The sequence below is a fragment of the Betta splendens genome, chromosome 4 (assembly GCF_900634795.4).
Source record: "Betta splendens chromosome 4, fBetSpl5.4, whole genome shotgun sequence".
NCBI classification, from domain to species: domain Eukaryota; kingdom Metazoa; phylum Chordata; class Actinopteri; order Anabantiformes; family Osphronemidae; genus Betta; species Betta splendens.
The window spans coordinates 5,102,295-5,126,700 of NC_040884.2; the positions used below are offsets into that span (position 1 = coordinate 5,102,295).

At 49.0% G+C, this 24,406-nt stretch overlaps 1 protein-coding gene across 2 annotated transcripts in view; it reads left to right on the forward strand.

The window, feature by feature from the left end:
* Positions 1–5,214: 5,214 nt before the first annotated feature.
* hmcn1 (hemicentin 1) overlaps positions 5,215–24,406 on the forward strand; it is a 42,377-nt gene continuing 23,185 nt past the window's right edge. For both annotated transcript variants that reach the window (XM_041070402.2, XM_041070403.2), the window contains exons 1-24: positions 5,215–5,816; positions 12,960–13,030; positions 13,814–13,972; positions 14,061–14,183; positions 14,730–14,901; positions 15,054–15,160; positions 16,755–16,875; positions 16,966–17,229; positions 17,325–17,469; positions 17,556–17,677; positions 18,169–18,438; positions 20,088–20,229; positions 20,377–20,504; positions 20,605–20,718; positions 20,801–20,959; positions 21,211–21,402; positions 21,483–21,578; positions 22,293–22,420; positions 22,498–22,642; positions 22,729–22,841; positions 22,961–23,120; positions 23,202–23,358; positions 23,737–23,864; positions 23,944–24,195. In XM_041070402.2, the coding sequence (XP_040926336.1) occupies positions 5,567–5,816; positions 12,960–13,030; positions 13,814–13,972; positions 14,061–14,183; positions 14,730–14,901; positions 15,054–15,160; positions 16,755–16,875; positions 16,966–17,229; positions 17,325–17,469; positions 17,556–17,677; positions 18,169–18,438; positions 20,088–20,229; positions 20,377–20,504; positions 20,605–20,718; positions 20,801–20,959; positions 21,211–21,402; positions 21,483–21,578; positions 22,293–22,420; positions 22,498–22,642; positions 22,729–22,841; positions 22,961–23,120; positions 23,202–23,358; positions 23,737–23,864; positions 23,944–24,195 (3,718 nt within the window). In that variant the 5' untranslated portion in view covers positions 5,215–5,566. The remainder of the gene's footprint in view (positions 5,817–12,959; positions 13,031–13,813; positions 13,973–14,060; positions 14,184–14,729; positions 14,902–15,053; positions 15,161–16,754; positions 16,876–16,965; positions 17,230–17,324; positions 17,470–17,555; positions 17,678–18,168; positions 18,439–20,087; positions 20,230–20,376; positions 20,505–20,604; positions 20,719–20,800; positions 20,960–21,210; positions 21,403–21,482; positions 21,579–22,292; positions 22,421–22,497; positions 22,643–22,728; positions 22,842–22,960; positions 23,121–23,201; positions 23,359–23,736; positions 23,865–23,943; positions 24,196–24,406) is intronic.

A 24,406-nucleotide genomic window follows, 5' to 3' on the forward strand; every position in this document is an offset into this window, starting at 1 on the left:
CTGCCTCCAGTTCCCAGCTTCGCCCCTGCTATTTCAGGAATCCTAATGATTGATGACAGCGTGCGCGTTTAGGAAAGCAGCCACCCAACCACAGACATCAGAGGGCATGAGGAGCGTTCACGCTGCCACGCTGACCCTCATACCCTCACATCCCGTGTGCTGACAGCAGAAAACAGCTGCAGTGACCTTGCCCATAAGTCGCTCCCCACATAAACGCTGCTCGCTAGCCCACATCACTGCGTTGCCATGGCGAAGGTGTCAGTAATGTGAAACTGGCACACGTGGGTTTCACAGTGATGATTCAGGTAATGCCTTATAAGATGACATGAGGCCCAAGGAAAGGTCTATTGGTGCCGCATCATTATTAAAAGACATCAGAACTTCACGTGACATTTGGCCACGAAGCTCATTTTATTGTTTTGTCAACAGCTTTCGTGTGAAGTCGTAACCACAGAGCCAAACCTGGTTGAAGTAGATACTTCACAGTCAGATGTCAACAAGGTGACGCCTTATGTTAATATTAAACCATTCAAGTCTCTCCAACTTATTTATTAAGGCGCTGTAGTTTTCTATTAACTTCATGGATGTTCTTCACACAGTTTCCAAACAGCTCAGAAATAATCTTTAACCAGCAGCAAAGTTAATAGTTTCTCAAGGAAAACTACAGGTAGAAATTAAGTGTAGGAGTCCTGGTAGAGGTGAACCTAAAGCTTTATACCAGAGCTGGTATACATGTATGTGGTTGTGTATTTCTATAGGATTTCTCTTTAGACTTTAGTACATGCTGATATTATGGAAAGAATTGATTTAGCTACAATAAGTGGCTAAAAGCGCGATACACAGTGGAAACATGGTTGTTGCTGGTACCTGTGTTCTGTTGTGTAAAAAGCCAGCGTTCTCCAGAAGCCGACTTTGCATTTCTTCCATGTTATGTAAGATAAACATCAGCAAAGTCAGCTTCCTCAACGCTGTGGGAAGTGTGAATTATGAAACTGGTGTTTCCCTTCATGGAGGAACACCTTCTGTGTGTTCCTCCACAAACACACAAACACGTACACAAACACGGGGGGTCTGACCGTGACACACTCACCTGTGACTGCAGACGGTCCTACAGATAAGGTCGCGGCCACGCTTTGAGAATCAGCTGCATGGGAACAGATAGCGCTTTCTTTCCCATAATATTCCGCCTATGTCTGCTTCTTGTTTTGTGTGAATTGGTGGGAGCTGCTAACAAACACACAGATGTGCCCCTTTAAGTGCACAGAAGAAGAGATTGTCTCGTCAACTCAAGAAAAACACACACTGTGTTTTTATTGCATAACACACTCACACTCACACACACCACCCGCCTTCCTCCTCCCTTTTCTCCAAGCTACTGCTGTTTAATGTTCAACTTAAATCCCTCAAACATCCTCCTCTCCGTCCCACCACCCGTCATCCCTCTTCCTCTATTATTTAGTCTGCATCTATTCATTGTTGTCATTTTTGGTCTTTATCTACGATGTCCCACGCGTCTTCATTCCTTTTCCTCCCACAGAAACTCACTTCGTTACACACTCACCTCGTGCAGACAGAAAAAAGGAAGGAAGCTGAAGTTCATAAGAAGCAGCAGCAAAGGCGACATTAATACAATCCCAAAAGCATCATCTGCCATGTTATGTTATGTTCTGAATTAATCAGAGTCCCCTCTGTCCTCCTCTGTGCTGCACACAGACAGACACACAACAGCCCATTGTCTCCGTCACATTCGTCCTTTTAGCAGAGCCGTTAAAATGTGTAATTGCACAGAAAGGTCCAGTCATATGACTGACCCACATTCTCAGACAGGGATGAAAGGTTTCCTCCTGTCAACTCCCCTGTTAATGTGTGTTTTTAGATGGTGGGATTACATGATCAGGATCTGGAACATTGTTTAGCTTACTGCATTGTAAGTTTCAGATGTTTTGGTTTTACTTTAACATTTATTTTAAAAATTATATATTTTTTAAAAATCCCATGTAAGCAATATCATTTGAAATGGAGAAAAAGACGTTTGTACCCTGTGAATTGACTCATGTAAAAAACAGCTGCAGTGACTTTAGACAAATGCAAAGGAGCTTTAAGGATTTCTGCAGGTTGCGACTCCTGCCCCTGTTAGAACTGCAGCTCTCTCTCTCTCTCTCTCTCTCTGGCTCTCTCTCTCTCTGGCTCTTTCTCGCTCTTTCTCTCTCTCTCCCCGTCGCTCGGCCATAAATCTGTAAATTGTTCTTTCACTTTCCAACACACCCAAACTCTCGCATGCACACACACACGTAGGCACTGTCTCAGCCACAGCTCGCTCACAAACAAGTCGAACGGGCCGATTAGCCGATCAGCGCTAACATTTACCCCAAAGAGAGCAAAGGCACACACTCGGGGCAAAGGGAGTTACACAGGAGGCTGAAAGCGGCAGCAGAATGAAAGTAAAGCAGCGTCCGCTGGAACCTGACAGACGGAGGGAAGAGCTCCTCTGGTCATCTGTCTTCTCTATCATCACCCACCACGGGGGGAAGAAGCCCTGACTGTCACAGAAGCTCTGAAGCCTGCAGCAGAAATGTGTTAGTTGGTGGGAGATTTCATGTGTCACGTGACATTAAGACTGAATGATGATGCATTGTTTTGCAGTCTGCAAACTGCAAATAAAAGCACAAAACAACAGACGTGAGGTCTTTTCACGCCTGAATTCACGCTCGTTAGAGAGAGAGCGAATGAGGCCGTGAAAGCATTGTCTGTTCCCCCCCGTTTGTCCTGCGCCACGTGTGTTTTCCAAAGCGAGCGAGTGGGAACGCGAGTTAGAGGAGAATGGAGGGGATTACAGGGGAATGCTGGTGTGCGTGTGCACGGTGAGTCAGCCTCGGCGGCCGCATGAGCCATGCTCACTACAAAAGGGGGACTTTAGTGAGACGAGCGGCCTAAACCCACGGATTAGGTCTGTTGGGCAACAGAGCAGCGGCCCCGGGACGGGCTTTCTGTCTGGACCCAGGGCTGGTGTCATGTGGACCTTGTGTGGGTGGGGGGGGGTGGGGGGGGTGTTTATGTGCTAGTGAGCTGTCTGACCCTCAGAGCCCGTCCTTTAATCAAACAGCTACAGCTGAACTGCAACACACAGGGGGCATAATTATAACATGACATTTATTAAAGGGTGATTTAATTCTAACGTGTCTGTGAAGAGCGTGTTTTATTTCCTAGAATTTCTTATAAACAAGTGCATTGGTTGAAGTGAACTAGATCCAATCTCCAAAGCTCCTCGCTCCTTTCTCTCCTGTAGAGACTCTATAGCATCTGTCATCAATTCATCTGGCTTGTTCAGATCCAAGTCGTACCTCATTGTCAGTCGCTGCTGCTGTTTGTGCCACATTGGAGCTGCAGGATCCCTGCTTCACCGCAGCATGCGACGCTGTGGAGCGGCGGAGAGAAGGTTGGGTCGGGATTCGAGGACGTGACGCAACTGTTATTTTCAGTGCAGCGGATTATTTGGTTTTGTAAGTTATGGTAAAGCTCTGAAGCAACGGCCTCGGGAGGCGAGCGTGTTCCTGCCAAGCCGCCATTTCTGGCCAGAGCCGGAACCGTCGGAGCTGCAGGCCCGCGTCCAACAGCAGAGGGAGGGACTTTGTGTAATCATTAGTATCATTTAGAATAAATCAAGTGTGTGATAACAGAATCTCCAGATTCACATACTATTGAATTTGTGGAAATAAGCGTATAATCAGTGACGCCACAATTCCAATTCCCTAATTCCTGCTCCTTCCTGTTCTTCGAGTCTGGGCTTCGGTGTAGAAACGTGCCGCTGGTACAAATCCCACACGTTTCCTTTGTGTGTTTACTCGCTGAACCGGGTTACGACGTGGTCCTACTGAACTCAAGGTTCAGGACTGTTTGCTCCCACCTGATAGCGACTCTGCGCTGCAAACGGGCCGAGGGGAAAAGCCTCCAGAGCGGCGCGTCTGATGGCAGATAGGCTTCTGGTGAAACTGCAGCCAGTTTTAAAAAGGGGTCGATCGCTGGTAGATAGGAAACCACTGTGTGCTAACATCCCCTTTACTTCACTCCTGTGTGAGCTTGTTAGGAACAGGATGTGCCTCTGACTCTTGTTTTCTCAGCTTGGAGCAGGAGTTATTCATCTTGAGAGGCTTGTTGTGTAATCACGGCCTGCTGCTGGTTGTGCCACGGTGCATTCTGCAAGAGCCTCGGCCTCACAATTTGCTTGCGATGCAAAGCGGGCGTCATCAGAGGCTCTCCACCGACATCATTTGAGTGCCTCGGTCCGTCAGCTGTGGATTGAATGTTTCCATGTGGCTTTTCAGCAAAATCAGCACCTGGAGGAATGTGAAAGACGCCAGACATGCGCGGCAGAAATGATAGAGATTTGACTACAAGTACGGGCCCTCAGCTTGTAACGTCAGTGATGCGTTAGCGCCCCCCAGTGGACAAATGCTCTCGCTGTTTGTGCTTTGGTGAGTGAAATGTGCATAAGGAATTATTCAGCTTTCCAGTAAAAGTGTAACGCAAACATTCTGCATTCTAACTCCATCAGAGGCAACGATGCGCAAACATTATTGACGTGAAATCATTTCTACACAGTATTTAGGAGTTTCATTACGATCAGGACATGATACTTTTAATGTTATTGGATCATACTGATCCTTCACAACATTATTATAACATGAACAACATGTTATAAACACGACCCCCTATTATTATATTAATTTTAGAGTTATTATCGACACTTTTTCTCAAACCTACTACATGACTCCACATTATTGGACGTGCCACAAACAGCCGCTAGATGGCAACACAGGGTTTATTATTACTAAGAGCTGCTCTGGGATCGGCTTGTCTCATACCTGATTAGCGGCACTAAGCAGTAGTGTGTTGTGTGGATGAACATTAGGGTTCATTCTCCAATAGTTGCTCTCGTCACCTACATTTGACAAAACCGGTTTAGTTAAATGCAGGTGACTGATTTCATCAGTATGGAAAACTATACCAACACATATATATCGTGGATTTTTAAATAAAATGCTGATAATTGTTATCAGGGGGGTGCTGCAGGTTTTTGATTGACATTCTTCTGTAACGTGGCTCCAGTGAAGTGAATTACGCGCAGGGTCTTTGTGGAGTTGCCCAAATCGCCTCCGCCAATCAGAGCCCTGCCTTTTGCGGGGGCAGTTTGCGCCTTGGAGACGTTCTGCCCAGCTGAGAGGTGGTCTTTGTGTTTGACACAGCTGTGCACGGGCTCCCGATCCCGCGGACCCAACAGCACAACAGGAACTGGGGCACACGCACGGACCGCCGGGTTCGGACGCACAGACAGTCGCGACGCGCGCTGCAACTTCGGCGCACGTGAAATTAGCGCACGACGACCGCTGAAGCGCAGACGAAGGGACCGCTCCTGAAGCCGCTGCGCTGTTTGTAGGCGTTTCTGAGAGTTTTGCGGGACACTGCTGAGCCTGATGTATCTGCCTGGAGCTCGAGGTTCCCTTTGAGGTTTCGACTGGTCAGAGCGAACTATCCCAGAACTCGGCTCGAGGAGACGCTCGGACCTGAAATGGGCACCAGGCTGGTGTGTCTGTCTCTCGCGCTGTCAGTGGCGTTTTGCGCTGCGCAGGAGACTGACGCCAAAAAGGAGGACCTCCCGGAGGGCGCATCCACCTTGGCTTTCGTGTTTGATGTGACCGGCTCCATGTACGACGACCTGGTCCAAGTCATCGAGGGCGCGTCCAGGATTTTGGAGACGTCGCTGAGCAGGCCGAAGAGACCTCTGTACAACTTTGCCCTGGTTCCTTTCCACGACCCAGGTAATGGTAACCGACGCACCTCCTCCTAAAGTTGTGAAGTTTGCTTTTTGCAGCGGAGACAAACGCGCACAGAAAAGTGAGAAATGTGATACTTTGCTCACAATCCGCCCCCTGAATCCGACTTTTGCACCTCTAAAGGAGGGATTCTGTCTGCGGGCACAGATGTTCAGCGTTGCGGTCACTATCATTAGCATTCCGCCAGGGTTAGTGTGTGGCTTTAGGTTTGCAGTGCAACCAATGATGATGATCATCCCCCTGTGGTGCTCTCTAATTCTGAACAACGAATGTCCTCACGGTATATCAGCGGCCCTATAAAGGCAGGGATGCAGGCAGGTAGTCATATAAAAGCTTCAAAAAGAACCAAAGATGCAGTGATACATCTGGAAACCGCTGCAAAGAGAGCAAACAAATTTTTTATGTAAAGTTTTCTTCAAATTGCGTTGAAATGTGGACGTTTTGTTCCTGTAATTACTGTTTTCCGCCGGGGGTGTGAGGTCACTTGCTTCCAGAATACCAAAGAAACCTCAGAGGGGTGTGTGTGTGTGTGTGTGTGTGTGTGTGGGGGGGGGGGGGGGGGGGTTGGTCTGTGTTGACTTGGACATGAATGATGTGCACCTGCGAAAAGCCTCGCTGAATGCATCCTGCACAAAAAGACCAAAATGTGGCCGAGATGTCCCTCAGAAGCTTTTATGTGGACTCCATATGCACTGAGCATGTTCAAAATGTACTTCGCTCAACCTGGATACCAGCAGCAGCAGAAGAAATGAAAATCCAAGCTCAAGATTTTTTTGGTGCGAGACAGGAGGCAGATTCCAATTCCAGATGGTTGTTCTCCTCTTCTAAATTTCAGCATGTCACAAATTCTCATGAAGCACAATTCCTCAATCAGCGATCCAGCGTTCCAGCTCTGTGCCTAGAATAATAATTACATTCAGGGAGGACCCACGCTCGCCACACAAGTGTTACCAATGATGAATTCATTACGATCTGCCTGATGGGAGAAATGACATTTTAGATCATTAGCAACAGGAGTGAAGGCGTTCTGTGATCACGTCTCGTTTCCAACTTTGTGTTTCAGCCACTAGGAAGTCGTTTTATGATTTCCCTCTTGCAGTAAATCGAAGCCGCAGCAGCTCGAGTGACAGCGTTTGTCTCTGTGTTTGCGAGGACGTTGGATGTGTCTTTGGACCCTGCGGCACCGCGGAGGAACCGCTCGTTTCAGTCGGACACAGATCAGTTCTCCCCCAGTGCGGTCGCTCGGTTCCTCCTGTTTGATTTGGCCTCATTTAAATATAAAGGCCTGGAGCGCTCCCCTTTGTTTACCATGCAATCGGACACGGTAAACATTAGAGAGTTTCCGTCGGCCCCTGTGTGTGTGTTTGTGTGTGTGTGTGTGTGTGTGTGTGTGTGTGTGCGTGCGCGCGCGTGCGTGCGTGTGTGTGTGTGTGTGAAGAGAGAGTGTCAGCAGCATGTGTGGATATTGGGGTCAGGACTGTGGGAAGATCAGTCAGGAAGCCCCCCCCCCCTCCGTCCTGCAGGGAGGGGAATAAAGAAAGTAAGCGGACACTTCACAAGTTATTTTACTGAGGGACGGTGGATTTAGCACCACAGTAAGAAAACACGCATATAAACCAGCGCTGGGATTGTAACCTCACACATCCTGTGCTGCTTCTGCATCATTTTTATCCTCCAGGGAAACGGCTTCGTGCCTGTGTCCCTCACAGCTGTGATGTGAACATCTCTGTCCAGAGAACTGAGAGGAAGCTGTCATTTAGGAACCCAGTGGTAAAAACGGACCCGTGGATCATTCATTTCATCATTTACAGCCAAATAAACTTCATTTCTTCACATTTAGACTGGGACGAGCCCTCGTCCAGGGGCTGAAGCAGTCTGAGCATTTTACCAATCAGCCCCCACAGAGACGCCGTCGGTGCCGCCTCGCCGGTCGTCAGACGGAGAGCGATAAGGAGACGTGACGCGCTGTTGTGAAGCAGCGGCTGTCTGTCTGACCTGCCGCACCCATGTGAGATTACAAGGAGCCTCAGGTTAGCGAGACGGAGTCAATAATGATGCTATTAGGCAGGAATGCCAGAAGGGTGAGGTGGAGGCTTCAGAGAAATTAGAGGAAGAGACGGCTGCGGTGTTTGATGTCCCAGTGGAGCGGCCCCCAGTGTTAGGACAGCCTTTCATTTCTAGGACCGTACACGCACCCCCCGAGGTCCATTGCTCTGGGTTTATCCCTCCTTCCTGCTACAGTACGGCAGCGTTTGAGCAGCTGACACTGAGCCGAGTCGCAGGCGATGGAGCTTCAGGTGCAGTGGATGACGCGTGGAATGCTCCTCGGATGTTTCTGCTGCTTCCGGACCCCCGTTCAGGTCCTGGGGGTTGGTGTGTCCTGGCTGTGACCCCGCTGCTGCCTCTTTGACACCAGCGTCTGGGCCGGTGCTGGCTTCCTCTCAGCGCCGCCTGAGCTTTAGCTGCAGCAGCTACGGAGGTCATGAGGTCACGGTGTGTGGAGATCACGCTGGAGAGCTAACATTTTAATGACCTCACAGAATAAATGATTCTCTATTCAGTGTGACATTAAAGGAGGTTCTGTTCTGACCACTTGCATATGTGGAAGGTCCAAGAATGCTGATGAATAATGACTTTAATCATCTTTTGGAGTTAAACAAAAAACATATTTCTCAGAGCTTTGATTCTTCCTTCGTGCGGGTTAAAGATGTGGTTTCCCTCCGGGGGGAGGGGGTGGGGGGCATATTTACCTGACAGGTCCTAACGCTTCCCATGTGACCACACCAGGAGCAGTCCACTGGCTCCAGGTCCGTTCATGAGCGCCCGAGGCAGGTCAGGTGACTGTGATAAGAGTGGGAGCGGCGGCTGGTGGCTGAGCAGCGACTGAAGAGGCCTTCAGCCTCACAACGCGCCGTGAAGTCAGAACTTTAGCAGAACTTTATCATGAGGCCTGACACAGAAGGTTTCCTGCAGACATGTGTTCTCTATGATCCATGTTAGCATTTGGCAGCATGTTTTGTGCTTTATTGCCCATAATAATAACCAGTGACTGCAGCGCGTTTACTGTTGCTCCTTCAACCAGGACTTTCCTCAGTTCAGGATTTTAATAGTCAGTTTAGCCTCCACAGATCAGAGCCTAGACGTGATTAAGGAGCCTTTTGCCCAAATGGCTTTTCAGCACGGAGTCGTGTGATTTCATTGTTTTACATCATGCTCTCGGAGTCTGGAGGCCTGATTTGAAGCTGCTGCAGCGGTTTTGTATGTCATGACCTCACGTTCGCTGCGTTCTCCCGGTTTCTCTCCAGCGTGGATCCTGTTGATGTACGTCGTAGTGGAAGCATGTGTTCGGCTGCAGAAGCGCGGCGTGGGTTCTAAACGTCTCCCTCTTGAATGTATCGCTGCCGATGCTGGTCTGTTCCTGTCTGTTTTATAAGATGATAATCATTTTCGCAGCTTGCGGCGTGGCTTCGTTTTAGTGCAATGATTTCTTGGCCGGCTTCGCTTTGCATGGAGGGGATTACACCCCCCACGCTTGTAAACAGCTAATGGCCTTGTTATGGCACGAGCCCAGTGCTGCTCGCTGCAGTGGTCTGAAAGTAGAACGCCGGCATTGTTTTCATGAACAGCATTAAACACCATTCCAGCGGTGTTAGTTCGTGTGCCTGACACACCTGAGCAGGCCGGCGGGGGCTCCTGAGCAGCAGGGGGCGCTGGCTGGAGACCACAGACGTCTGGGTGCACGCTGGCGTGTGGCCAACGGTGCCACGGTTCCAGTTCCCTCACCAGAAAACACCTTCCAGCCGCGTTTGAACAGTGTGGGTCTCGTCTCAGCGCTGCCTGTGCCGGTTTGTGTGTGCTGTGAGCCTGCATCCAGTGCCTCTGGTCCATCACGTGCTGTATAAAGTAGCAGCTCACTCAAGACCCATATTTTCATTCACAGTTTACACCTGCACAACCAGCACAAGTACATCATGAGACCATCTCTCCCAACATCTGTCTCGTTGCATGCGCTATACAAACTGTACATAGTCATAAATGGCAGACATAACTTCGCCTCAGGCTTCTTTCTGTGCGTCGTTGCCTCTTCTGTCTCTGGCACCAGTTAGCGGCCCGTTGGAAGGTTGGTGGGGGGGGGGTTCGAGCTGTCTCTGAAAGAAGCGCTGCATCTGGGAGGGATTACGTGTGTGTGTGTGTGTGTGTGTGTGTGTGTGTGTGCTGTTTAGGCCTGTGTGTGGGATCATTTGAGCTCATGAGTGCCATTATGGCAGCGCTGCGGTTTTGCGGCCCATCATCGCGGGACACATACAAATGAATCGAATGGGGTGAAACAAGAGGCGGATTCTTTTCTCGTTCTGCTGGTTGTGGGCAGAACTTTCCATCACAGGCTCGGTTTTGTGGAGGGTTGAAATCAAGCTGGTTGTCGGTCGCTGTTGCTCCAGGCTGAAGAGGAAAAGTCCATGTTTTAATGCTTGATTTGGTGTGTGAGCATTTTAAACATCATACTCACAAAAACCTGGAAATAATAATAAACAAAGAGACAAACTTAAAACAGACAAAGCAGCAAATTCCTGTTTGAGAAGTCAAATTTAAAGGTGAATGTGTGATTATGATACTAAGGTGATTACAGAGCAGCATGTTGCTGGCTGGCGTTTGTGTGCATGTATGTTGAACCTTGTCTTACACACACACACACACACACACACACACACACACACACACACACACACACACACACACACACGCCGTGCGTTTTCCTCAGCGGGGCTGATTAAGTGAATAATGCTCTGCAGCTGACGGACACGACGGCAGCCGCCGAGTCAGCAGAGCAACGGAGGTGGTGTAAGGTTAAAGCTGCTGCAGTAGGTGCCGTAACAGCTCTGTGTTTTGTAACATGCTGGAAAAATCATATCATATCATCAAATATATTTTTTCTTTTTCTGTCCAGTAATTCTCCTTTTGCTTATGGTAAATGAGTAGCTTTTACAAAGCTGAGTCATGGTTCCTGCTTCCTCTTCCATATAAGGCATCCCCTGATCCAGATGCTCCCACAGATGTTGCCCTGTTCTGTCACCTGTCCCTGCCTTCGGACCCCTGTTCTTATTTACCCGCTTTGAGCCGGTCCAGACTGTTTTCTGTCCTCACAGCCCTCTGACGGCGTCGGTGCCGGTGCTGATGAGCAGAAGCTTCAGTTTATTGCCGTCACAGTCGTATTCAGCAGAGGTGTCAGCAGCCACTGGAGTTGTGTTCCATCTCTACAGCTACTACAGCTCCTGAGCGTTTAAGCACGCACACAATCGCAGTTGACTTTCATTACGCGTGTACGATGTAGAACTGTTAAAACGAACGTTGAAGTCATGTGTTTTTGTTGTTTACTCTCATTACACTTGTGTCAACAACCTGCTTTATTCCCACTCTTCTTGTTGTTTCCACTCTTTCATTCGACTTTTTTTCACGCCACTCAGGATTCCTTGTAAACGTTTTATTGAAGATATGTTTTCATTTATTGTTGCATAAGTTAATACTTCTGTGTGAGAAGCCAGTTTGTGTGATTTTCCAGACCTACAGGGAAAGTGCACATTTGGCAGCATTGCAGACCTATTAGATTTTGCTGATTTCCTGCTCTTTCTACTTTAATATGTCATAATGAGACCTTCTCATAATGTCATAATGACACAAGTGTCATACTCTGTGAGGGTCATTTGTATTAGCTGTAGCCTTTCACAGGCTCATGCACAGAGGCTGGTGCGGTAGCCAAGAGGAACACCTACAGCAGCCATGGGAACTTCTCCCATAAGAGCAGCGATGTCAGCTTTTCCACCGCTGAAGCGTCTGGCCCGCGATCCCGGTTCCAGACACATTTCCCCGTTAGTTTAAAAAAGGGTCTCTGGTCGCTGCAAATGTTCCTTCGCTCCACCTTGAGGATTTGAAAGAAGCCAAAATCTGGGTCATTTGGAAAAAAGCCTTGCTGCTCCTTTGTGTATGTTATTATGAAGATCGAAAGTGCTTAGGGAGGATTTTTCAGACGATGAAACTGGAGGAGAGAAGGGGCTGGAGACTCAGTGTGTAATTCAACGTTGTAGGATCTTAACTTTATATGTTTTTGCGTGACTGGGAGCGTTTGGAGGTGGTTTCTTAATAACCTCAGCACACGTACCTGGATCAGTCGGTCCCACCACAGCCTGACTGCACCGCTGCAGCAGTGGAGCTCAGCTTTGCACGTGAATGTGGGAGGTTTGTCTCGCTTGATCCTCCCAGATTGAACAGGTTTTGTGACAAAAAAGCAGTCATCCTGTGGTCACAGATTTGCCTCTTTGACCTCGAGGTCAACGCTCTTCACTAAACAGCTGAACTCCTGTTTTGGGTTCTGGCCTTTAAACAAAGATGAAAACTGTTCAAACTAGATCGCTTTTCAAAGGCAGGGATCCCTTGTAGTGGACCTCTTCTCAACAAGGGATTCCTTGTTTTCCATCTGTGTGTGTGTGTGTGTGTGTGTGTGTGTGTGTGTGTGTGTGTGTGTGTGTCTCACTCTTCACCACAGCTGCAGTTGCTGAAGTCACACAGTTTGACTCAAGACGGGTCTTAGCGGCTCATTAAAGGATAAGACAATAAAAGCTGAGCATCTTCTGACGAAAGCAACGCTGTCGCTGTTTGTTGCCGGTGGTTACGTACTTTCATGATACACCTGAAGTATCACAGATGTCACCTTAGTTTGCAGAGGTCAATCAGCACATACAGATTCTATGTACACAGTCAACTAATCTAAATACAGCTGTTGTGTGATGCACACAATCACAGCTTTTGTTTGTCTGTGACAAAAGAAAGGACTTTCAGAGCTGTTTTCTACTTTAAGCTGAAACAATGTCATTTCTCAATCATTTTAAGAGCAATAGAGTTTTCTTTTCATGTTTCATTGTGTTTATGTGTATCTTTTTCCCCTTCTCTGTTGAATATATCTTCTTTCCTGGGCCTCTCTTTAGCAGTTTATATTGTGATATTTTAATCTAGATATCCGCAAGCATTTGCCAAAACCAATATTTGGTTGAAGAGAAGAATTCAGGGGGGGGGAGCTCTTGGTTATTTATCTGATTCAGACTTAAGCCTGTGCTTCTTTCTGTTGATTCTCTGCAGAGATTGGACCCGTAACAATCACAACAGACCCAAAGAAGTTCCAGTATGAGCTGAGGGAGCTGTACGTCCAGGTGAGTTCAAGGGTCACGGACAGACTGTGGCCCAGGCAGATGTCAGCGCCGCGAGCCCATCGAGACCAAACCTTATCAGGCAGTGTCAAAGACACACAATGGGAAGACGGCTCCAGCTTCGCTGCTCTTTACGTGTGAGGGAGATAGGAGGTGGAGCCTTTGAAGAAAGTGTCTGTGCATCCTTGGCATGTGCAGCTGTTAATCTAGTGTGCGAGCGTGTTGTGTGCAGCGTTGAAAAGCTCCAGTTTCCTCTCGTTTGCTGCCTCATTCCTGAGTCTGTTTTTCTTGCTCTCACCTCTTCACCTGCACAAGATTTGGCCAGAATACACAAAAATGAAACTATTAGGCAGTAACACATTTGTCAAAATGGTTATTATTCTGTTATGAGTGTTGTGTTGATGGGAGGACGGGTTATAAGCTCCTAATATTTTTACTCCTACGACAGCGTAGGGAGACAGAGGTTACCAGGCTTAGTGTCAGGGCGGCAGGGGAATGAGGGGGTGGGTTGTTTTTGCCAGAGGGGAGATGCTGGGTTTGTGGCGAGAGGGAGGAATCATGGGTCACTCCACTCCAGATGTTGTTTGTGAGGGCGATGCACCAGAGCTAGTGCAGTCAGAAAGACGTGTGCCTTCTGGAATGCCATAGAAAACCTTTACATCTGACCCTCTAGGCAGATAGAGACAAAGGTCTTTAGACAATGGAGGATCATTACGGTCCAGATGTGTGTCACATCCTTGCATGTAGACACACACCTTTTGCTGACGACACCCTGCTTTTCCTCAGGGAGGTGGAGACTGTCCAGAGATGAGCATCGGGGCCATTAAGATCGCTCTGGAGATCTCCCTGCCGGGTTCATTCATTTACGTCTTCACAGACGCCCGTTCCAAGGATTACAGGCTGACCCACGACGTCCTGCAGCTCATCCAGCAGAAGCAGTCGCAGGTTTTTATCCCGCCTCGTTACCCGTTCTCCTCACACACAGGGGGCAGCGTTAAAGAGACTTCGCCCTTCACCCTGTTTAATTTTGCAGGTCGTGTTTGTTCTGACGGGGGACTGCGATGACCGGACTCATGTCGGGTATAAGGTTTACGAGGAGATTGCGTCCACCAGCTCTGGGCAGGTCTTCCATCTGGACAAGAAACAGGTCAATGAGGTAAGAGCGTGCTGAGAGGAAATTTGGATCTGTGCTTTGGTCACATATTCCAATCATTTCAACTTGGCCTGCGATCTCCTCCATACGCTGTGTAAATTAAATAACAGTATAACATTTTACAGCCTCTCCCACTCTTACATTCTACCGTGTCCACGTTTGAACTCCAGCCTCAATGTGCAGGAAACATTTAATGGATTGATGCATAATGTTGCTCTTTTGAACCTTTCCAAGAAATGTAAATCAAAGAACTGGGCGGCGACTCAAGACTTGAAGTTTGAGCATTGCTGTGCGATATGGTCTTAGCTTTGCTGTGCTCTCATACCAGAAAGGCCTCCTGCCTCACACATTCTGTCCTGGATAGCATCTGTTTCACACAGTAGTGGTTTGGGGTTTCCACTGGGGCACTGAGGGAAATGGGGGCAGCTAGAATGCTAGAACCTATTCTGTACATGAGGTCAGTGTGTGCTTCTGTTCGTCACTTGTAAAAGTCTGATGAAGGCCTTTCTGTAACACATTGTAAATGACATGTTTTCTTTGCATGTGTAGGTGCTGAAGTGGGTGGAGGAGGCCGTGCAGTCTTCCAAGGTCCACCTGTTGTCCACTGACCATGTCACTGGGGTCAGCAACACTTGGCAGATGCCCTTTGACCCGAGCCTCAAGGAAGTCACCGTGGCGCTTAGTGGTCCAGCACCCGACATCGAGATAACAAACCCCCAGGGTATGAACAGGGTGCCTGCACAAGCACATAGGTCCTTCACTCATGCAAATGTGGGCGAATTCTAAAGACACATGCACTTTAAAAAGACTTAGAAACAGTAGGAGCTGTAGAGAAGGTGAATAATTGTCTCACTTTTTATGTTTGGCCTCTAGGGAAGCTTGTGGGAATGACTGATGGTCTGACTGAGCTCCTGCACATTCCCAACTCGGCCAAAGTTGTGAACATCAAGGACCCCGGGCCTGGAACCTGGTCTATAAAGGTAAACTGTTCACTCCTTACCTGGCAGTATGTGTGAGTTGTCAGAACACTGAACAGAAGGTGCTGAGGAGGAAACCACTGGAATGAGATCACGACTCACACCCAGGAGGCAGCTGTGCTTCGCTGAATTACTGCGCTGCAGGCGGCGTATCACTTTAACATGCACGTGGCCTGCTTAAAGCATCTCCACGGCTGGAAGATAGAGAGCTGACATGGTTCTGAGCGCGGTCCAGGTTGATGACTGTACAGCATGTCCAAGGCCACTGCCGTCTGCACAGCCTGCTCCGGATTTGCTTGGGCACCGCTGCCACTGGGCTTCTGGGGCTGGAGGATGTTGGAGCGCACACTCACAACGGAGCTAAATCCTTCCATTTGTGTGTGAGTGCACCCTCAGGTTTCTCACGCTGAGCTCGGTCCCTACGGCCGAACAGTTTACGAAGGGAAAACCTATGGGCATGTGAACTGAACTGTGGCATTAGAATACGTGCAGTCCTGTTTAATATTTGCTTGAAACGCGATGTTAGCATTAATGTTAGCATTGATTGAGCTCTGGCCTTTGAGAGTTCTGCTTGAATGCTGACTTCTCTCAGAGGTGGTGACAGATATTAGACAAAGGAGAATCAGCCTTTCCTTCTGACTTGTAGTTTCACCTCTGCTCTTCCTGAAACTTACTCTGTGCTTTACTGTCGTCATTCTCTTGGAGAACCACACCAGCGTTTGCTGTTCTCTCTCTTCAGCCACATTGTGTCTTACTGTTCCACTTCCTGGACTGTTAACTTCTGCCTCCTAACCACAGGCCTGATCTGATGCCCTCTCATCTCATCAGCCAGAGCCTGATCTGCTTTGTCCTGATGTTCGATTCAGACCCAGTTCATACGCTGGTTTCCATTTCATGCTATGCTCCATCTTCCCTTTTTTGTATTTTTACGTTTACATAGAATTTAAGGTGATGTCGATTGCAGATGCATAGATCCACATCGTCTCTGTCATTTTAGGCCAATGCAAATGACAGTTTGCACACGCGTGCCTCACTTTTCATGTGACTCAGTGTCTTTGACACTTCTAAAGTGTTTTACCTCAGGTTAGGAGTTTCCACCTCTCACCGTCTCATACTTCATGTAATTACTCAGTCTGTATTTCTGCAAAACATCAAAAGGCTGCTGCATTATGAAAACCACATGAGCTATTAGCCACGGTCTGATTATAGTCGTTGTGTTTGTTTAATTAGAGCATGAGCCGTCTGAATTGGGGATGTTTCATAAGCTCAGTTCTGACTTGACACTTCGAGTGTCTTGTCTGTACACGTGGGGGTTGCTGCCATACAAAAGGCTGCTACACAACGATCTGCGTCTGTCATTTGGAATTCAGTTGCCTTTGATCTAACAACTTCTGTTTCCAGGGATTTCAGACCAAAAGTCCATTTCTTACAGTATATCAAACAACACTACACACTTGAAGGAGGAACATGTTTTAATATATAAAACACAGCAAACCTAACCAATACCAACCTAACCAACACTAACCAATAGTTCTTAGTAGTCACATGACATTACATACTATAGTAAATGTTAATATCCGCCCCTTTGTTGACGCAGACCTCCAGTGAAGGCAGACACTCTGTCCGTATCTCTGGTCTCAGCACGATTGACTTCCGAGCTGGGTTTTCCAGAAATCCCACCCTGGACCTCAAAAAGACGTCCAGTCGGCCAGTTCAAGGTGAGAGAGGGTTTTACCTCTCCTGCACCGCCCGTTCCTCCTCACCCGCTGTCCTAAACAAACATAACATACCCTGTGTCTGTATCGCAGGCGTTCCCACACACATCCTGCTGAACACCACCGGACTCCGACCTCCTGCTCGGCCCGACAGGCTGGAGCTCCTCTCGGTCTCGGGCCAAGCTATAAAGACGCTGCCGATTCGCTTCTACCCCGAACGCCGGCCGTACGGCCTGTGGAACGTCACGGAGTTCATTCCACCCGATGAGGCCTTCTTCCTGCGAGTGACAGGATACGACCGCGATGGCTTCCTGTTCCAGAGAGTCTCCAGTGTTTCTTTCTCCAATATTGTACCTAGTCAGTAATTCAGCTTTTGTATTTTAGACTATATTTTAATTATGAAATTGCTCAGACAGGGATATAAAGTTTGTATGCTAACCTCTCTATCACAGATGCCCCCAAGGTGCTGATGGCAGCACAGACTAATGGTTATTACCTCCAGAGAGGGGCCGTCAGCTGCCAGGTAGAGAGCCTGATCCCCTTCACCCTGCGCTTCAGCAGGGATGGGAGACAGCTTGGGGTGGACCAGCTGTTCAGGTGAGTGACAGCCAGGCCTCACCTAGTGAGTTAAGAGTCAAGTCAAGAAAGGCCCCGCTTCCAATATGTGACTCTGTTCATTCCAGCGAATCTCACAATGCATCGTGGGAAATATCCCAGGTCACGCTGAAGGATGAGGGCTACTACGAGTGCATTGCGATCAGCAGCGCTGGGACAGGAAGAGCTCGCACGTTCCTGGATGTGTCAGGTATGAACGTGTTACTGGACCAGAACCAGAACTGGACCAGAGGAACACAACATGCTGAAACAATAGAAACCATTGTTGCCTCATGGCAGTGGCCACTACTACTGTGTTTACTGAACCCTGTGCCACGACTCCATTGTGAACATCCTTCCATTGCTGTGCTTAACGAGCCTTGTCTGTCAGTCAGGAATGTGTAACAGGGACTTTCAGGGGCGCAGGCAATTTGAAAGATTGCCTCCAATCCTTTGTGTGATGTTTATACAATCGCTCACACATTATTTGATAAAATACCATGAGTGAAATTGTGCAGCATGTTCTGCTCCAACGTTTACACATCCACAGACATGCGGACCTCTTGCTGCTGTGGATCCCATGCAGAAACGGCTCCAACTTGAATTTTTAAAAGAAAGTGAAAACCTGTGTTTCCCGATTCTGTGTAGCCTTTTAGCTTCTCTCGCGGGCGCTGTCGCTAACGCACCGCCCTCCTCCCGCAGAGCCGCCGCCGGCCGTCACCGCCGACGCCAACGTGACCGCCGCCCCGGGCGCCCGCGCCGTCCTCACCTGCCGCGTCGCCAGCACCGTCGCCTTCAATCTCACCTGGCTGAGAGGGGGCGTGGACGCGCGCCTGGACCCACGCGTGCGCGTCCTCGCCGACCGCTCGCTGCAGCTGTCGGCGCTGAGCCCGGAGCAGGCGGGCTGGTACGAGTGCGTGGCTGCGAACGAAGGCGGCGCTGCTGCGGGGAGGGTCCACCTGAGCGTGCAAGGTGAGACCGTGAACCCGGCTGTGCTTACTGTTGCTCCCTGTAAATCACCCTGATGCATTGTGGGAAGTGTGACAGTGATTTATGGCAGACTCGCAGGCAGTGTTGGTTTCTGGACAGCTCATAGTCGTGTTCACTTCCCTGACACAGAACCTGGAGCCCTCTCTGGCGAGCAGCACGGCCCGCGGGCGGTAAAAGCTCATGGGCCGAGCCAGAACCTGTTGAGCTATAACAGCTACAGTACATGGACACAGAAACATCTCAGTATTTAGTGTTGAACAACCGTGAGACGTCAGTTCTAACTCCACATTCTGCCTAATGAGGCTGAATTCCCCTTTGTGCATATCGTGCCAGGTTTGGATTCAAAACAAATTGCTCCACTTAACCTCCACTTTGGCTTTTTGCTTGAGGCGAATTCATCTTAAATAATCCACTGGGATTTTCACTTGGAACATAAACTACTCTTAATTAAGGTTAATTAATTTATTGATAAGCTGCACAGTTGACACAGTTTTTACCATTTTTGTTCATTCCCTCTTATTTTGTCATCACATCTGATCTTATTTATCTTCAACCAGTTTCTCAGTGTTGCTCTCTTGCATTACGTAGTCTTTTGTTCTGTCTAACAGCTGTTGGCAAACCCTGGGGGTTTCCTAATCGCCGCCCGGTGGACCCTGTCCTAGTCATTAGTCTCACTTTGAAGTGAGTCCAGTCTGTTGACATCTTTCAACCAGTACTTTGACAGAACACTGACCCAGAGTTTCCAAAACTAAAAATGCAGCACATTGTTTTACCAACATTTGTGTGAATTGGGATGAAAATAAGGACATTGTGCCTGTAGATGAGTGAGAAAGTGAGAAGATGGCTTCTTTATGTTGTATTGAGGTTGGTGCTGTGGCTTTAGGAATGTGGCTTTACGGCCTCGTAGGCAGAGGTGTCCCTGACCCCCTCAGGGAGCTGTGGCCACAAATTATAGTATGAGGGAGCCTCTCTGAGCTGCAACACAAAGAACAGAGAAACGCATGTTCTGGCAGACAGAACGTTTGACAGCAGGTTGAGAAAGTTCAATTTGTATCATGACAATGTTGTAATGCATCAAAAGTGCTGCCTGTAAATTTATCGACAGCATCTGGTGATGGTGCACATTCGAATTTTGATGTTTTGGAAGTGATCTGTCTCTCTGGCAAATTACTGTAGTTCTCACATAAATTTTTCCATATGTTCGAAAGGTCATAGGAGACGATTCCAGCTGTGGAAATGAAATTAAAAAACATCCCCCATAAAAGGATGAGTTAAATATCATGAGTCAGTTGGAAAGTTCCTTCAGTGTCTTCGGCTTCTCTGGATGTGGATTCAAAATTCCTTCCTGTTTTGCCAATAAAGAGGAAATAAGTCTGAATCATTATAAGTTGTTAAAGTTTATTAGGAGTAGTAATAGCTGTCACTCTTCCTGCTACAGTGACAATAAAAGTTAATGCTCTGTTGCGTTGTGTGGCTGATCCTGTTTCATTTAGTGTTCTTGCATGGGTCTGAAATATCATCGTTGCCATAGCTACCATGTATTCCTCTACCAATTCTTTCATCTTTTGGCTGAATGAGTGAATCAGACCAAAGTGATTTATTGGTGTTTTATCAATGCTCCTTCCTTCCAGAGGTTCCCAGGGTTTCAGTGGAGCCTCGGAATAAAACCTTTTTGACAGGAGATGAAGTAAGAATCAGGTGCTCAGCCAGTGGTTACCCTGCACCGCGCCTGGTCTGGACCCACAACGACATCTTCATTGTAGCGTCCGGCAGGTAAATACAACTAATGTGACAAAAGCACATGTAATCATGATCAGTATTTAACAGTAATTGTCACACATCCTCAAAACAGATTTTCACACTGTGTGTTTCATCACTTCCCATCCCATTCCCATTCCCGTCCATCACTTGCTTGTTCAGACACAGGATGACGCCCGATGGCACCCTGGTCATAAGAAACGCAGCCAAGAAGGATGGAGGCGTGTACGGCTGTTTGGCCAGCAACCAGGCGGGAACGCACGCGATGACCGCCGTCCTCACCTACGTCGGTGGGTGGCAGAACCCATAAACAAGACGCGTACTAAATCCATAATCAAAGTAAATAATTCATTTCCACATATGTGACTGACATGCTCTGTGGATTTCTAGAATCTCCTGTCGTGACTGTGGCGCTAAGTCAGATTCTTACCGGCATTGGAGAAACCACAGTGATGACCTGCTCAGCATCTGGAGCTCCCAAACCAGAGATCTGGTGGTACAAAGGTACAAGGCGACAAGGAGGGCGAAAGTTCACCCACACGCACAAACTGTCATTTACTGCATTTGCGCTCGCTGTGAACTCTAGGTGGGGCCAAGCTGCATTCATCATCCCTGCTGGATGTGGACGTGTTGGAAGGGACGCTAACCATCAAAGAGACGCTTCATGCCGATGCTGGCGACTACACCTGCCTGGCTGTCAATGCCGCCGGCACGTCGTCAGGGAGGGTTTCCCTGGATGTAGGAGGTGAGAGCAGCATCAGCTTTGGCTTAAAATAAAATAAAATGTCATTTAAATAGATCAATAGGTAATGACGCATAAAAACCACTGAGAGAGTTGGTGATTGTATTTGGAGGCCTAAATCTGATAAACACAAAGGCTGCATTGGCGCCTCCTTTTCCAGACCCAGGTCAGAACAGGTCTGGTTTATTTTTAACAGTTTCTCATGAATGTGTCGGGCTTGTATCCTCAACCCACTCCCTCCCTGTCTCTGTCAGCTGCTCCCACGTTCACCCAGGAGCCGCCCGACGTGGCGGCCGACGTCGGCTCCAACGTGACCCTGCTGTGCCGAGCACGGGGTCACCCTGAGCCCCAGGTGTCCTGGAGAAGGGAGGACGGGCTGCCTCTGTCGCAGCGGCCGCGCACACATGGCGCTGTCACACAGAGCAGAGGGCGCCTGCACATAAGCAGTGAGGCTCACGATAAATGTGTGCGCGCACAATAAACCCGAGTCCTCTTGGTTTTACAGTGTAATATTTCTTGTTTCCAGGCCTGTGGGTGGACGATGAGGCCGTTTATGTCTGCGAGGCCCACAACCACTTCGGCAGGATACAGACTCAAGCCAGGATCACAGTGACTGGACTGGGTACGAGCAGCGACCGACTCCAAAACGCCCAGCGCGCGGCTCAAAAGCTGGGTTTCTGGGTGCGATTGTGGCTTAAAGACGCCGTAAGGCAGCTCGATTGTTGATGTCTGGGATCAAAATGAGTCATGACTGACTTGTGACGGTGTGAGAGGTTCTGTCCAGCTCCATGTGTGGGTTTCAGGGAGTTGTTGGACACGTGTGCCTTGTTAACCGCCACGTCTTAACACCGGTCACACACTGAGCTCTTAAATGTGGGCCAAAGGTCAGAAAGCACAGACCCGCCCAGACCAGTATGCCCCACTGCCCCAGTTCCCTGCCAAAGACACACACCCAGTACGCGTGCCTGTGATTTCACCACAGCTGCTCTTTGTGCCTTCTGCTTTTCTGTTTGTGTTGTGTGTAACTATGCGTCTGTGAGGGAAGAGGGAGCTGTGTATAACAAAACATCAGAAAAGAAATCTAAATAAAGCTAAAAACTAAATCTGTTAGACATTTAAATTAGCTAAATTATGTGTATGCTTTTTTAATAGTCAGTTTAATATGAATTAATTTATATTAATAGTGTGTAATAGTGAATAGTGTTTCAACATGCTGGGATGGAACTTTGTGGGTCCGTCTCCTATTCAAATGTTTGGGACAGAATGAAAACGAAGCTGGTTTTGCACTCTCCTGCTCTCCCTGAGCGCTGAACTCTGGCTCTGGTGCTTTCTCCAGTCTCCCCCGTCATAGCGGTGAGTCCCGGCGTGCTCAGCGTGGTGGAGGCCCAGCCGCTGACGCTGCCCTGCGTGCTGCTGGCCGGCAACCCGCTGCCCCACAGACAGTGGCTCCACGACTACGGCCTGGTGAGGACGCGGGGGACGCGCGCCGTTCGCACGCGCGGCGCCGGCCGCTCAGACGATTCTGACCTTTCGCTTCTCAGGTGACCTCGGACCAGTACGTGACGGTGCGGCGGGACGGCAGCTTGCACATTGAGAGGGTGGGTCTGGACGACGCGGGCGACTACACGTGTCTGGCCGAGAACGTGGTCGGGGCCACCAACCACACCACCACTGTGAGCGTGCACGGTACGAGCACGGACTCAGCTACACGCTCGTTCACACGCACTCAAACCCAATCACACTGACTCACTCATGCCTTGTTATTTATACAGTTATCCCCACCATCCAGCACGGCCCTCAGGTGTTCAGCACCATCGAGGGAACTCCCATCTCTCTGCCGTGCCGCGCCGGTGGAGTACCGGCGCCTGACATCGCCTGGACCAAGGTCTGCACGGACGTTGGCTTCATACATGCAAAACACACACGTCCTCTGTGGGCTTCACGCTCTCCTGGACACCACTGGTGAACGTGAAGGTAGACTCCATGCCGTGGTTTGTTTTGTAGAGTGGGGAGCTACTGTACTTGGGCGGTCCCGTGTTCTCTCTGGATCCTGACAGCAGCCTCCTCATCCTTTCGCCTTCTGGAAACGAGACTGGAGAGTTCGTCTGCACAGCTAGCAATGCGGCCGGCTACGCCTCCAGGAAGGTCCAGCTCACTGTCTATGGTAAAACCTGACCGTTTGATTCCAGTAGCTTCTTGCTTCAGCGAGAGCTGAAGTTTACTTCCTGAACTTGCGCGTGTGTAGTCCGACCTAGGTCCAGTGTTGGTGCTGGAGCAGAGCCAAGGAGGATGTCCGTGATCGAGGGCGAGGACGCCATTTTGCCTTGTGAGGTCCACAGTGTCCCACCTCCCACCATCAGCTGGGCCAAAGAGAAGCAGCTCATCTCCCCTTTCTCTCCCAGGTAGATGCACCACAAACACGAGCTCAGATGGAACGTCTTCACACATACGTTTGTCATATGATATTACAGTATCTGGACAGGAGTCCTAACATTGGGAGGACTCTGTGCTGAGCTTTGTGTTTGTGGACCTAAGAATTAATAACCTCAGGGTTTAGCTTGTGGTTTTTAGTATGACTGCGTAATTAACCCTCTGTGATCTGTTCCACCTACTGTGTGCCTGCCTCAGCAGCTGTAATTGTGGTTGATGGCAGATTAGTAAGAATTACTGGAACCCGTGTTTATGGTATTAACCGAGGCATTTACTGCAGCAGATTCGCTGGGTTTGCTCAACGCTGTGGTCGGCTGCTGTTTGATCATGTTTATGCTCATCCGTCCCAGGCACACTCAGCTTCCCTCAGGTTCTATGAAGATCTCCAAGAGCAGAGTCTCCGACAACGGACTGTATGTGTGCGTGGCCTCCAACATTGCTGGCAACCTCACACAATCGACGGAGCTGAGTGTTTTGGGTGGGTTCAGAAGGTCACAGATAGTAACAGAGAGTTGGAGTCAAGATGTGTTCAATCTTCATTCCTGTCTCTCCTGCAGTTCCTCCCAGTATACAAGCTGGTCCCAGGGTGATGAAGGTGCAGCTGGGCCACTCTGTGGAGCTCCCCTGTGTGGCCAGAGGGGTCCCAGAACCGACAATAACATGGGCCAAGGATGAGAGACACTACCCAGTCTCGGCCGACGGCAGCCTGGCTTTTAGAAGCGTGACCCTGGACGACGAAGGAGCCTACACATGCACGGCCACCAGCGCCGCAGGCCGAAACCAGGCTCGAGTTCAGCTGCTAGTGCGAGGTTACCGTGCTTTTACTTCACATCTGTGCACAGTGATTATTATGCTAACATGAAATGTTGCCAAACAGACATGCTAAAGTTATGAGCGTGAGTTTAAATGAAAATTGGGTGTGTTGGTTACGGCAAGAAGGACCTGGGTTCCCTCCTGGTGCTCCTGCCTCCACACACTCGACCCCTGGAAGGATGAGGGGGTTAGATGATGGATGGACGG